Raw genomic sequence first — 16,479 nt, 5'->3', positions numbered from 1 at the left:
GGGCCATTGTGAGTGAAAGGACTCTAGATACTCTTGTCCAATGAAGAAAATGAGAGTTGCAGCAGTAAAGTTGTCAGGGTGAAGTATATCAATGATGTTTAGTGTGGTATTATGGTGTAGAACCTACCACTGAAGTATAGGGTATAGTATTAGTAGAACCTACCACTCAACTATATACTGTTAGTAGAACCTACCACTGAACTATATACTGTTAGTAGAACCTATCACTCATTGACAACTATATACTGTTAGTAGAACCTACCACTCAACTATATACTGTTAGTATAACCTACCACTCAACTATATACTGTTAGTAGAACCTACCACTGAACTATATACTGTTAGTAGAACCTATCACTCAACTATATACTGTTAGTAGAACCTACCACTCAACTATATACTGTTAGTATAACCTACCACTCAACTATGTACTGTTAGTAAAACCTACCACTGAACTATATACTGTTAGTAGAACCTATCACTCAACTATATACTGTTAGTAGAACCTACCACTCAACTATATACTGTTAGTATAATCTACCACTGAACTTTATACTGTTAGTAGAACCTACCACTTAACTATGTACTGTTAGAAGAACCTACCACTGAACTATATACTGTTAGTAGAACCTACCACTAAACTATATACTGTTAGTAGAACCTACCACTGAACTATATACTGTTAGTAGAACCTACCACTGAACTATATACTGTTAGTAGAACCTACCACTAAACTATATACTGTTAGTAGAACCTACCACTCAACTATATACTGTTAGTAGAATCTACCACTCAACTATATACTGTTAGTAGAATCTACCACTCAACTATATACTGTTAGTAGAATCTACCACTGAATTATATACTGTTAGTAGAATCTACCACTGAACTATATACTGTTAGTAGAACCTACCACTAAACTATATACTGTTAGTAGAACCTACCACTGAACTATATACTGTTAGTAGAACCTACCACTCAACTATATACTGTTAGTAGAACCTACCACTCAACTATATACTGTTAGTAGAATCTACACTGTTAGTAGAACCTACCACTGAACTATATACTGTTAGTAGAACCTACCACTGAACTATGTACTGTTAGGGTAGTAGAATCTACCACTGAACTATACACTGTTAGTAGAATCTACCACTGAACTATATACTTTTAGTAGAACCTACCACTAAACTATACACTGTTAGTAGAACCTACCACTCAACTATACACTGTTAGTAGAACCTACCACTGAACTATATACTATTAGTAGAACCTACCACTCAACTATATACTGTTAGTAGAACCTACCACTAAACTATGTACTGTTAGTAGAACCTACCACTCAACTATAAATTAACTGATGAGACTTTGTATGGTGTTATCACATACATATCTTAATTGTAACTCTTTATTTTCTTGTTACTATTTCAGAGTTACTTACTAAATCTACAGAATGATCCTGTACGTAGTAGGTTTTGTAAACAGAGAGTTCTATGTCGTACATTAGCTGGTAATTTAGTCTATGTGTTAACTATCACATCACCATCCGTCAATCCACAACATTCTAAGGTAAGTACAATATTAACTGATAATTTAGTGTATGTGTTAACTATCACATCACCATCCGTCAATCCACAACATTCTAAGATAAGTACAATATTAACTGATAATTTAGTGTATGTGTTAACTATCGTGTCATCGTATGTCAATCCACAACATTCTAAGGTAAGTACAATATTAACTGATAATTTAGTGTATGTGTTAACTATCGTGTCATCGTATGTCAATCCACAACATTCTAAGGTAAGTACAATATTAACTGATAATTTAGTGTATGTGTTAACTATCACGTCATCGTATGTCAATCCACAGTATTCTAAGATAAGTACAATATTAACTGATAATTTAGTGTATGTGTTAACTATCGTGTCATCATATGTCAATCCACAACATTCTAAGATAAGTACAATATTAACTGATAATTTAGTGTATGTGTTAACTATCACGTCATCGTATGTCAATCCACAGTATTCTAAGATAAGTACAATATTAACTGATAAGTTAGTGTATGTGTTAACTATCGTGTCATCATATGTCAATCCACAGTATTCTAAGATAAGTACAATATTAACTGATAATTTAGTGTATGTGTTAACTATCGTGTCATCGTATGTCAATCCACAGTATTCTAAGATAAGTACAATATTAACTGATAATTTAGTGTATGTGTTAACTATCACGTCATAGTATGTCAATCCACAGTATTCTAAGATAAGTACAATATTAACTGATAATTTAGTGTATGTGTTAACTATCGTGTCATCGTATGTCAATCCACAACATTCTAAGATAAGTACAATATTAACTGATAATTTAGTGTATGTGTTAACTATCACGTCATAGTATGTCAATCCACAGTATTCTAAGGTAAGTACAATATTAACTGATAATTTAGTGTATGTGTTAACTATCACGTCACCATCCATCAATCCACAGTATACTATTGAAGGTAAGTAAAGAACTTTGATTTGGAATTATTGCTCTGTGAAATGTGATTTGACAGTACAGTATTTGATTCTAGTCAACTTAATGAAATTCTTTCATATACAGTGTACATCCTGTTGTCACCTACTGTACTACTAATAAATATTTTACCATTGTAATCAGAGTAAACGTGCTGTGGTGCTGACAGCTCGTGTTCATCCAGGAGAGACACCAGCCAGCTGGATGATGAAGGGACTACTGGATTACTTAGTGGGAGATTCAGCAGATGCAAAGGTAGGTAAATGAACAATATGTCAACTAACTGACAAAAATACACACTTCCCATTATTTTTACATGTATTTTGTACCATGAGTGATGATAAAATAAACCAGATAAACATATAAGTAATACACATTTATAGATAACAGCCCCCCCCCCCCCACTCCCCCCGCACACACAGACTGCCACACATACAGACAGGCTGACGTACACACAGACAAGACAGTCACAGACAGATAGACACACACACACACACACACACACACACACACACACACACACACACACACACACACACACACACACACACACACACACACACACACACACACACACACACACACACACACACACACCAAGGGCTGGAAATTACTATCAAAACCTACTAGAATATGAAAAAGGGAAAATGAAATCTGCTAATTTTTATTAATTTTTCTAGTCCTAATTAATTGTTCTCTAGTCCTGGTTATAGTGTGTAGTGTATCATTTATCATCACAACCAACATAACAAAAACACATTGCCCCAATCCCAACTATAATTATTAAAACTGAAATATAACAAAAACACATTGCCCCAATCCCAACTATAATTATTAAAACTGAAATATAACAAAAACACATTGCCCCAATCCCAACTATAATTATTAAAACTGAAATATAACAAAAACACATTGCCCCAATCCCAACTATAATTATTAAAACTGAAATATGTCACTCCTAGGAAATCAATTCTCATATTAGTTTTGACAAATACTACATGTAGGTCCTAGGTTGTTTCAATTTGTATCATGAAATATATGTTTACTTATTACTAATTTCACCAATGTTTCCATCTTGAAATTATTTTCTTACAGTTATTACGGGACACATTTGTTTTCAAAGTAATTCCAATGTTGAATCCTGATGGAGTGATTGTTGGTAATTACCGTTGTTCACTTGCCGGTAGAGATCTGAACAGAAATTATAAATCAGTGTTGAAAGATTCCTTCCCCTCTGTGTGCCATTGTAAAATGCTCATCAGAAAGTAAGTCAATTCATATTATTTCAATATTTGTCAAACACTACTCAATGTCATTCCCCAGTATTTTTCTCCGTTCAGCCAAGGATAATATGAGTGACGTGAGTGGCCTTTGTCACTACGAGTGATCTGAGTGGCCTTTGTCACTACGAGTGACCTGAGTGGCCTTTGTCACTATGAGTGACCTGAGTGGCCTTTGTCACTATGAGTGACCTGAGTGGCCTTTGTCACTACAAGTGACCTGAGTGGCCTTTGTCACTATGAGTGACCTGAGTGGCCTTTGTCACTATGAGTGACCTGAGTGGCCTTTGTCACTATGAGTGACCTGAGTGGCCTTTGTCACTATGAGTGACCTGAGTGGCCTTTGTCACTATGAGTGACCTGAGTGGCCTTTGTCACTACGAGTCATGAGACGTGTAGTGACAATACTTACATCACAAGTATTCTCCGGCTAAATGAAGAAACATATTAGAGAATAACTTAATAACACAAACACCTGTAATATCAAAGAAAAATCAGGGAAAGTAATGGCAATTGTGAATGTTTTAACTCATATTTTTAACACAACCAAATGAATGACAGAGCAATATTATTCATTGTTATTCATTGACTTTTCGAAAGCGTTTGACACCATAAATCATGATATTCTAATATCAAAATTAGAATATTATGGAATACGAGGTTTGCCCCTTCAATGGCTAAAAGATTATCTCACTTTCAGGTATCAGTTTGTATATATAAATGGTGTTAATTCCTCCAAACGGGCAATTACTTGTGGTGTTCCCCAAGGCTCAATTCTAGGACCTACACTTTTTCTTGTATATATTAATGATATACCACTATCTTCCGATTTATTTGACTTTAGATTGTATGCCGATGATTCAAATTTATTCCATACTTTTACTGATAGAAGTAATATTATTGATATGACATCAATGAACTATGAATTAACAAATATCACAAATTGGTGTGATGCGAATAAGCTAACGATAAATCTAGCTAAAACGAATTACTTAATTCTGAAAAGCAAAAGGAAAACAGTGGATAACACTGGATCTATGCGCATAAAAGACACAATACTGCAAGAAACTGATACTGCATCATTTGTTGGAGTGTCAATTGATCAGTGTATGTCCTGGAAGCCACAAATAACTGCTGTAAATTCTAAAATAAGCAAACTTACAGGCATATTCCTACATATTCGCAAAGTTGTGCCTCAACATATACTTATCATGCTGTATAACTCCACTGTTCTCCCACACATCACATATGGACTGGATGTATGGGGGAGTACGTACCCGACTTACCTTAATGAATTATTTATTGTACAAAAATGATTAATTCGTATTATGACTTTTAGCAAATGGAATGTACCTTCAGAACCATTATTTCAAAAGCTCGGTATTCTAAACATTTTTCAACAACACAGCCTACAAATAGCGATGTTTGTCCATGATGTTTTACATAAAAGACTACCAAGCATCTTCCACGATTACTTCACTACAATTAGCCATTCTTATTCAACACGGCAAAGCAGGAGAAGCGATTTGAATATTCCAAGAACAAAACATAGGTCGGGCCAATTCAGCATAAAATATGCAGGTGCGAAACTATGGAATAAAATACCAGTGCATATTAGGACTATACAATGCAGGTCAGAGTTTAAGCGGGAATTTAAAAAATGTCTACAGTCTGGTTGTTTCGGGATCTAGAGCTCATGTTTAATTTATTTTGTAATTTCAGTGTATTTCCATGTATCATCTACCACGTTAAATAGTCTTGATTGAAACAGGGCAAAATTAAATGATAAGTGTCATATGTTTTGTGAGGGGAGGACTCGATTAGTTGTGTAACAACTACTTCCACACCCTTTTCCCGAATAACACGTTTATGTATATACATAAGGATATTTAGTTCTGTTCTGTATCACATTTTTTTTTTGTACGTGGGAATAAATTATTATTATTATTATTATATATTATTGTGACATTGATGTGTATTGTCATGACAGAGCCACGTATTGTCATGACAGAGCTACGTATTGTCGTGACAGAGCCACGCATTGTTATGACAGAGCCACGCATTGTTATGACAGAGCCACATATTGTCGTGACAGAGACACATATTGTCATGACATAGACCATAGACCGTCCACCCACAGGATACGCAACTGTGGTAAACATCAAAGGATCTCTAAATGTTTATTGTACAATGTTTGTTTGCATACATTAAGTTAAGCTAAATATTAAGTATTTCCTGTCCGTTTCCAAGTTGTTTACACTCACTGTTACTCAGTGATAGTTGCTCGCTATCTGACATGTTTTTCACTAAATTTTCCGACCATTTGAAGTTTACAACTGGTTGAAGACCCCAACAAGATATATAATAATAATAATAATAATAATTTATTGTCCAACTCAATGGAAATTTGTCTTGGTTACACAGACTCGCAAAAAAATATCGACACACATTACATTCAAAGTAAGATACAAAAAGTGGCAAATGCACACAACAAAGACAACATTAAAGGCATTACGTACACTGTACTAGATCACCACATGTCTATCTTGTACATGCTTGGTTAAGCATCCTGATAGCAGAAGGCACAAATGTATTGCCGAATCTATCGGTGCGACATCAAATTGAGTGGTATCTGCTGCCGGACCTTGTCTTAATGAAATTACAGTTCAGTGGATGAGTTTTATCAGCCAGGATGAGTGCGGCTTTGTTTTCACTAGATTTAGCAAATAGTTCACTCACACTGGGCACAGGTACTCCTACAATTTTCCTTGCTTGATTAATAACTCGATCTATTTGATTTAAACTAGACATAGTGATACTACCACCCCAGCAAGAAATACAATATCCTATGATCGACTCAATGGTAGATTTATAGAACATATGCAGAATTTTGCTAGATACACCAAACCTACGCAATTTGCGTAGAAAATACATTCTTTGTTGGCATTTACGGGTTAGTGCACATGCATGTTCACCCCAGGTAAGAGTGTTCGATAAAGACATATCAAGATATCTGTAGCTATTAACCCTTCCTACGTCCCCCCCCCCCCCCCCCCCCCCCCCCGATCTCAAGCATTGTGGGTTGAGCCAGTGTTCGTCATTCGGCTTCCCGAGCTTGTTGAGTTCACTTTAACAAACTGCATACGCCTGGTCAGAAAGTCTGCCACCCACCGGATTAATTGTTGGTTTACAGCCATATTCCTCAACTTCCTTATTAGCAAGTTGGGGGAGATGGTGTTGAACGCACTCGAAAAGTCCACGAATAGTACCCGAGCCGAAGTATTACTAGCATCCAGATGCTGGGTTATTGTATGTAGAATGGACAGAACTGCATCCTCTGTACTCCTGTGTTGGCGATATGCAAACTGCAGTGGATCCTGGTATAACGATGTCTGAGAAACAAGATATTTCAGCAGAATCCGTTCAAGGCATTTCATGGGTATGGAAGTCAGTGCTACTGGCCTGAAGTCATTGTTCTTTGTTGGCCTTGGAATTTTCGGGATAGGGATGATACAGCTTTTCTTCCAGTAGTGAGGGACGGTGTGAGTATCGATCGACAATTGAAAGAGTCTAGAAAAGATAGGCGCTAATTGTGTACAGCATTCTTTAAGAAGTTTGCCTGTGATATTATCAGGGCCTGCGGTTTTACGAACATTAAGACTCTTAAACTATTTGACCACTTCATCTACGTTGACCACTATCCTCTCTTCTTGGTTTTCATCTTCGTTGTCTAACAGCAATAATTCATTGGTTAGCTTCTTTTCATTTTCATCCCTGTCAAAACGAGCATAGAATTCGTTGAGTTCTTCCGCAAAGGCCTTTTCGTTAGTAACTGTCAATTTGCCTGGTGATGATTTATAATCAGTTATAGTTTGTAGTCCTCGCCAAGTGTCCCGGGTGTTGTTCGTGGAGAACTGGTTTTCAAGTTTGTGTTTATATTCAACCTTTTTCTTGTATATCTCTGTTATCAGTTGTTTTCCCACTTCACTTGTTCGCTCAGCATTTCCTTCCCTATATGCAGCTTGTTTCAGTTGCAGAATATGTTTCAAGCTACTGTCAAACCATGGTTTATTATTTGGATAGCGTTTTAGAGTCTTGGTGGGTAGGCATACATCAACACAAAAGGTTATATAATTGCTGTTAACTTCAGTTGTCTTGTTAGCATCATCCTCAAACAGCTCGTCCCAATTAGTGCAATCCAAGCAAGCACAAAGTTTCTCGATGGCATCGGGCGACCATTGCAGCACTGAAATTTTCTTGGGTTTTGTACATTTTAATTTTTGTCTATAAGATGGCATCATGTGTAACATGCAGTGATCCGATTTTCCAAGCTGTGCCAGTTTGCGTGTACAGTAAGCTTGAGAAATATTAGAATAACAGAGGTCCAGGGTTTTATTTTTCCTGGTTGAACATGTCACATATTGATGATATTCAGAGAGGACGCCGTTCAGACGACACTCGTTGAAATCGCCAACAATGACAACTGCTGCACTTGGAGACTCCATCTCAAGCTGTCTGATGTGCTTTGCTAAAATATTCCCAGCCGTTCTTGTATTTGACTTTGGTTGACAGTATACTGCACACAAAAGAATGTTCGTAAACTCCCTTGGTAAATAGTATGGTCGTGCGCTGACAATAAGAAACTCAACATCTGGCGTGCATACCTGTGCCTTTACAGTTGCGTTAGTACACCACCTGTCATTCAGGTAAATACAAACTCCGCCGCCTTTTTCTTTTCCGGATTCTGCCGTTCTATCCTCTCGGAAACAGTTAAACCCGAGTATACTTATGCCACTGTCAGGAGTGTTATCATCTAGCCATGTTTCACTCAATGCTACAACACAACTGTTCTTGTACGCTGATAAATATTGAGCATTTGCTTGAAGTTCGTCCATTTTATTACGTAATGACTGGACGTTTCCGAATACAATACTTGGTAAAGGAAGCCTATTTCCCCGTCGTTTCAACCTCTCACGTAGTCCACTCTTCTTTCCCCTCTTCCTGCGACGTGGGATCTCCGGAGGGATGATTGGCGGTGGTACGCTAGAATTTGCTCGTATAGCTAACAATTGCTGTCTGTCATAATGAATAATCTTCGACGTAAATGGCAGCCTTAGAGGTGATGTGGGTTCATATGGTGAGCAGAGACCATGTCCCCAAAGCAGTGTCGCACAGAAAAACACCACAAAAACGGTTTGCACTGACCACACCATGTTTAACAATATAGTTTGGGGAGCAAAATACCTTAAACTTCTGAACACGTTCGAGAAAACAGAAAAAACAGTAGAACTGTGTTTACCTGGTCGCCACTCGTGCAGCGCCCTCATTATTAGGGTTAGGGTTAGGGTTTACCTAAAATATAGTATTTTACCTGTCATTAACATAAATTAGCATAACCGTGTATAATCTCTTCTCACCCTTTGCAAGATTTTACGTGCGATTTATGTAGCGTTGTGAGGTTTTTACACCCCGGACAGGAAGTCTGCATTACCGCTATACGTAATCGGATTAATCATACATAATGTATAGAAACGCTTCAAAGGAAATGCTGCGACGTATTGTCGTGACATAGACACATATTGTCATGACATAGACACATATTGTTGTGACAAAGCCACATATTGTCGTGACATAGACACATATTGTTGTGACAGAGCCATGTATTGTCGTGACATAGACACATATTGTCGTGACAGAGCTACATATTGTTGTGACAGAGCCATGTATTGTCGTGACATAGACACATATTGTCGTGACAGAGCCACATATTGTCATGACATAGACACATATTGTTGTGACAGAGCCATGTATTGTCGTGACATAGACACATATTGTTGTGACATAGACACATATTGTCATGACATAGACACATATTGTCGTGACAGAGCCACGTATTGTCATGACATAGACACGTATTGTCGTGACATAGACACATATTGTCATGACATAGACACATATTGTCATGACATAGATGCATATTGTTGTGACAGAGCCATGTAGTCGTGACATAGACACATATTGTTGTGACAAAGCCACGTATTGTCATGACATAGCCACGTATTGTCGAGACATAGACACATATTGTTGTGACAAAGCCACGTATTGTCGTGACAGAGCCACGTATTGTTGTGACATAGACATGTATTGTTGTGACAGAGCCACATATTGTCGTGATAGAGCCATGTATTGTCATGACAGCGCCACATATTGTCATGACATAGACACATATTGTCGTGACAGAGCCAAGTATTGTCGAGACATAGATACATATTGTTGTGACAGAGCCACGTATTGTCGTGACAGCGCCACATATTGTCATGACATAGACACATATTGTCGTGACAGAGCCAAGTATTGTCGAGACATAGATACATATTGTTGTGACAAAGCCACGTATTGTCATGACATAGCCACGTATTGTCATGACATAGATGCATATTGTTGTGAGAGAGCCATGTATTGTCGAAACATAGACACGTATTGTTGTGACATAGACATGTATTGGGATGCATCTAGTGATGTGTAGATGAAGATGTATTCACAATGTGATGATCCCCTTGGGGATATGCAAATAAGGTGAAAAACTTAGTGGCATGTTTCTGGAGGTGTTATTCTGCTGTTGTTCAAAACATTTTGACACAACTAGCTCTTGCAACCATGACCATGCCCTTAGCAACAGTTAAATAATAAGGTAGGTAAGTAAATACAGATTCAAACAGTGTATGCAAATATGCCTAGCAACAAGACCACACCCATAACAACAGCTAAATGATAGTTTCTATTGCAAAGATGAAAAGTGGGAAGGGCAGGCATGTTAATAAAGATTCCAAAAATGGATGCAAATATGCCTAGCAACAAGACCATACCCAATAGCAACAGTTAAATACAGTTGTGCTACAAGGCCATTGGTGCTTTTATTCATTAATTATGTTTGAGGATGTATTTATATTATTCCTCAAAATTGTTCTTCATTCTAGCGACTCATAGTGACAAGGCCCCTTAGGTCACTCATATTTTCCTTGGCTGAAAAATAAAAGATATTGGGGAGTATTATCGAATTATAAACTTGTACATCAGGATGAGGGTGTCAAAATTGATAGGTAATACCATCTTTGAAAAATAGTTAAATCACATTGGACTAAGACTTATTGATTTCTATATATATGTTTGTTATGATTGCAGAATAATGGAAGAACGTGATGTGATAGTTTACTGCGATTTGCATGGTCATAGTAGAAAACAGAATGTCTTTATATATGGATGTGAAAATAGACATGATCCTGTCAAGAGATTGAGAGAACGCATTTTCCCGTTCATACTCAATAAAAATGCGCCAGATAAAGTAAGTTGTACATGGAGTTGTTTTCTTTAATTTTAAGCAAGAAGTTTATTGCCTTTTTTTTACGCACAAAAAATTTACACCACAACCACAAAAGGGGAAATAAGACTCAAAAACAGGAAAAGGACTGGGAAAGGAAGAGAAAGTAGTTGATGGTAAAAAAAATAATTTATACATTGTATAAAATATTTTGCATGGCTCCCCAGTTTTTGAATTGTTTATCTAATTTTCCCTTCTGCATTGCGATAAAATTGTTTAATTTTATGGATTTGTCGAACATATGCTTGGAATTCTGCCCAAATTGGGATTTTCAGGCCCATCTTAACTTTATGAATATACTTCTTAAATAGAAGGATAATGAAATTACAGAAAATTTAAAAGATTGCTGTCGCCAAGAATTAATTACTTGACTTGCAGAAAGGGAGGATAAACTCAGTGCCAGAATGGGGTCCCATTCATTAACAATACAGTCCCATAAGTTACAATATTGCCACTGATACATGGGAATCACTATACTACTCCTTACCATTTAAAATCACTATTGACACAAAGTTGAGAGCATTTCAATTTAAAAATCAATCCTTTATCCGATATCCTTTACACCAATTCAAAGCTTCATTACATGTTACCAGCCATTGTCGCAACTCCAATGTGTACCCTATGTAAAAACTGTGAAGAGACTGTTACTCACCTGTTTTATTCCTGTCACTACTCTCAGAACTTATGGGACTTATTGTACATGGAGTTTTTACTCTGTTCAGATAGTCACCGTATAGTGATTGTGGACTTACTATTCACAAATAGATGGACTCTTTACTAGTTTTACTGTGTCCAGATAGTGATTGTGGACTTACTATTCACAAATAGATGGACTCTTTACTAGTTTTACTGTGTCCAGATAGTGATTGTGGACTTACTATTCACAAATAGATGGACTCTTTACTAGTTTTACTGTGTCTAGATAGTGATTGTGGATTTACTATTCACAAGTAGATAGACTCTACTACTTAGCACAACTGACTGATAAGGTTCAGTAGTGCTATAGACATGACAAAGTGTCTGTCTGTCAGTCTGTCTGTCTGGATGCGTGTGTGTGTGTGTGTGTGTGTGTGTTTTGTTTGTTTATCCATAGACAGTGGAGGGGAGACCCCTCCACTGTCTATGGTTTATCTTACCACCGGTGTGTGATTTTGGGTCAAAAAAACATTAAATCTTGGTCTGTGTCCATATTGTCATGGGGCTAGCCATTAAATCTTGGTGTGTGTCAGTAAAACTAGTAAAGAGTCCATCTATTTGTGAATAGTAAGTCCACAATCACTATCTGGACACAGTAAAACTAGTAAAGAGTCCATCTATTTGTGAATAGTAAGTCCACAATCACTATCTGGACACAGTAAAACTAGTAAAGAGTCCATCTATTTGTGAATAGTAAGTCCACAATCACTATCTGGACACAGTAAAACTAGTAAAGAGTCCATCTATTTGTGAATAGTAAGTCCACAATCACTATCTGGACACAGTAAAACTAGTAAAGAGTCCATCTATTTGTGAATAGTAAGTCCACAATCACTATCTGGACACAGTAAAACTAGTAAAGAGTCCATCTATTTGTGAATAGTAAGTCCACAATCACTATCTGGACACAGTAAAACTAGTAAAGAGTCCATCTATTTGTGAATAGTAAGTCCACAATCACTATCTGGACACAGTAAAACTAGTAAAGAGTCCATCTATTTACTCCTTCCATCCTTGTTATTATGGAAAAATTTGAAATGCACAATAACTTGATGTATCAATACATGTCAATTGGCAGAATTGTTATTTCCATGGCAACCGAAACTAGCAAGATGTTGTATGCTAAGGCCAAAAGAAAAAAAAAAGTTTCTTTATCGTCCTAGTGATGCTTTTTTTTTTTTTGAGGGGGAGGGGAAGGGGTAGTGTTGGTTGGGGAAGCACACTGACTCAATTTTCAAATTGTGATAACAATAGGTAATATAAATAAAATTAAGTGCAATATTTTGAACAATTCTAAGTCAAGTTATCAAAAGATTTTTCTCCTCAGAAACAGATGAACAAAAAATAAATTAAAAAAAGAATAATGGAAAAAAGGCCAGCTTTAGAAATTACTACTAGTGCTACCATTATTGAAAAAATACTATTATTTGATAAACAATCATTATAACTAACAAAACAGAAAACGACCAACAATAAAGTCGCCTCAAAAGCATCATCGATGTTTTTATTTAAAAAACTTTACCTCCATTGCGACATCAAAAGGTAAACACAGGAAGTCAAAAAATCAAACATCAAAACAAAGCACAGAAATTCCTGCCATTCGCCCCATAGTATAACTATCGTATCGTCTGCCTACTGAGACTGATGGAAGGGAAACCGAACTAACATTCTGTATTCTGTTCAAGTTAAAATTGATAAAAATACATCGACAAACAAAGTGGGCGACCTTTGAACGTAAGTGGAGGTCACATGAATAATCATACGTAACTTCGATCACTTCCGGTTTCATTATTTATGAGGTGACGCGACATAGCTAGCATGCAGCGTTCTCACGTTCTTTAGAAGGCGCAAAATCAATGACGCATTAGTGTAAGTATAAGCGTCGCGCTCCTAGCACTCTGATTCGACAGGTAAAAGGTTAATATTTTCAAAATCTTTAGATGAATGCGATTATTTGTGTACTTCACAAACCGAAAGAAAAGCAGGTGCATATTATAGTTTCAAGTGTAAGTTTTTGGATCGATATTAAACCCCGTAAAATCTAATTTTCTCTTGTGTGTTTGGTATCACATGAAACATGAAACGAAGTACTAAAAATTCTGAGCATGCTTTTTTCACTTATATGTTGATTGAGACAGCGCCAGAGGGTCAAAGTGCATGCTGCTGGTAAATATGAAACAAGAAAGACGTCGCACCACGAGTTACGGGCAGAGCGTTGACGCTTCGTAGCGTTTTCCGTTCCCGATTTTTTTAACCATTCACGATATATAAACTGTATATAATAAAGGTACAAATAAATCTTTCCTGGAATATTCATTTTTTATCTTATTTTCGCAGACCATTTCAATTTTACGTGATATTGAAAACCTGACTTCAGCATGTGTACACAAAATGGAAACGGGTTTCAGCGCGTATCGATTGATACATTGGAATACCTATTACCGGAGTTTTCCGAAAACTAGCCCTGGGCCATTATTCGGAAAATCGGCAAATTCGGAACCACAACAGAGGAACTAAATAGAAGCCCAGGGCGATTATTTGGCAGTGTTTTAATCAAGCCAAAAAAAATGCATTCGTCCACTCTCGCAGAGTAGGTATTGCGCAGATTTGCAATCTTGGGTTTTACCTATCCGAGAGTAAAGAAGTCACAGTACGAAAAATCCTCCGTTGTACTGCACTTGACTACACTATTACCGAGTAAGTGTGGTACCCTCAGATTTAACATGTTGAAACCCAAACCAAACGGCCCTTTTCAGGGCCACCACATACTCCAAAAAGAGAACTACCATTACCGAGCCACAGGCCAGCATTTTGTTGTCTGTCATCACTGGACGATCGTTTTATGATTGGAAAATTAAAAGTATTTTTTCCCTTGGAGACAAAAATTACCAAACAAACCATCCCCACTCAATCCATGCTGTAAATCTCCATGAACTCATTTATACATGACATTACACATTACATCAACTCTCACTTGATGTTAAATTCACTTTGTGTGCCCACTCGTAATGTAACATGCAAATTACCCTGACCTATTTTTAGACGCAGTGTGTCATTGACAGTGACGTCTGCGGATCATCCTGAGTCATCTGCCGGCTTGATGATCGATGTCAGCACAAAAGTGTCTGTACCTACCTTCACGGTCGCATTCTTCTCGTGGAAAAAACGTCCATTTTTATTGGCACTCTAAGTTTATGGTTTTTTCAACTGAACATTCGAACTAAATAAAAACTAACGTTACCAATATAACAAGGCAAAATTCTTGCCGTAGTGAATCTGAAAAACCAAATAGACGCCCACTCGCCAAATAATCTTTACGGATGGGCTTGTTTTCGGAAAACTCCGGTAATAGACAATTGAATAAACATTCAAAAATGTATGCAAGTATATCTAGCAACATGACCATGCCTATAGCAACAGCCAAATGATCACGTATATCTCAAAGATATCAACATGGTTGGATAATCATTCAGCAAATGAACACCTATTGTTAGCATGGTCTAGCATATGGATAAACATTTTTAAAAACTGTACAGTTTTGCTACAACGTCATTGGCGGTATTTTTTGCTCCGCTGTTAGCGACAGCTGAGCAGAGCTTAGGGATTAGATTGGTTCTCCGTCGACGTCTGTCTTCCATCCGTCAACTTTTCTACTTTCATCTTCTCCAAAACTACAGGGTCATTTGATGAACAGATATAAGTTTGTGCAAGACAAATTGACTTGGTCATTAATATGCAAATTAGGTCTAAAAATAGAATTTTTGGTAAAAATGCTTCAAAAATCTACTCCAACAAAACTACTTGGCCAATTGAGTTGAAATTTGTTGTGTAGGTGTCTTGGGATGAGAAGATTTAAATTTGTTCAAGACAAATTGACTGGGTCATTAATATGCAAATTAGGTCTTAAAATATAATGTTTGGTAAAAATGCTTCAAAAATCTTCCTCTCCAAAACTACTTGGCCAATTGAGCTGAAATTTGTTGTGTAGGTGTCTTGGGATGAGAAGATTTAAATTTGTTCAAGACAAATTGATTGGGTCATTAATATGCAAATTAGGGGTAAAATAGATATTTTGTGAAATGGTGACTATATTATAAAAGTACAATATTTTACCTACTTTGTGTGTGAAATGTGTTCTCTAGTGTGTGTGAGTCATCATATGAAACCACTAACCACTTTATTACTTTGCTAAAACAAAATTGCATAGTGAAGAGCTGAACAGTAGAACCACTTCTACATATGTTACAAAAACAAGACAATAAAGAACAAAAAAACCAGCAGAGCTATTCTGACCGATAGCTGACTTGTTTTGATTCATAGCATGCATGTAGCCCTGCCACAATCAACGTGAAAAGACTAATATTGCAACTTTTATTGCATTAGTGTTGTATCTACCTGGAAAATTACCTGCATCATGTCAAACACAGGTTTATGTAGTGTCGGTCAACAACACGTGACGGTATGTGTTTACATGTCAAATATCTTTGATCTGAGTCTGCTTCAAGTTCACATGAGACTTCAAGTGCTGATATTGCAAGTCGTCTATTACATTTAATGATTTAACTTTGACATTTGATGAGTTCCCCAGCCTTAAAAAAACGC

General features: G+C 36.8%; 1 protein-coding gene across 1 annotated transcript in view; it reads left to right on the top strand.

The window, feature by feature from the left end:
* Positions 1-16,479, top strand: part of LOC144448602 (cytosolic carboxypeptidase 2-like) — a 211,183-nt gene that overhangs the window by 70,717 nt on the left and 123,987 nt on the right. The window contains exons 12-15 of the mRNA XM_078138878.1: positions 1,432-1,569; positions 2,668-2,778; positions 3,619-3,788; positions 10,986-11,145. Of these exons, the coding sequence (XP_077995004.1) occupies positions 1,432-1,569; positions 2,668-2,778; positions 3,619-3,788; positions 10,986-11,145 (579 nt within the window). The remainder of the gene's footprint in view (positions 1-1,431; positions 1,570-2,667; positions 2,779-3,618; positions 3,789-10,985; positions 11,146-16,479) is intronic.

The sequence above is a fragment of the Glandiceps talaboti genome, chromosome 17 (genome assembly GCF_964340395.1).
Source record: "Glandiceps talaboti chromosome 17, keGlaTala1.1, whole genome shotgun sequence".
NCBI classification, from domain to species: domain Eukaryota; kingdom Metazoa; phylum Hemichordata; class Enteropneusta; family Spengelidae; genus Glandiceps; species Glandiceps talaboti.
This window is presented reverse-complemented; position numbering and strand designations above follow the sequence as displayed.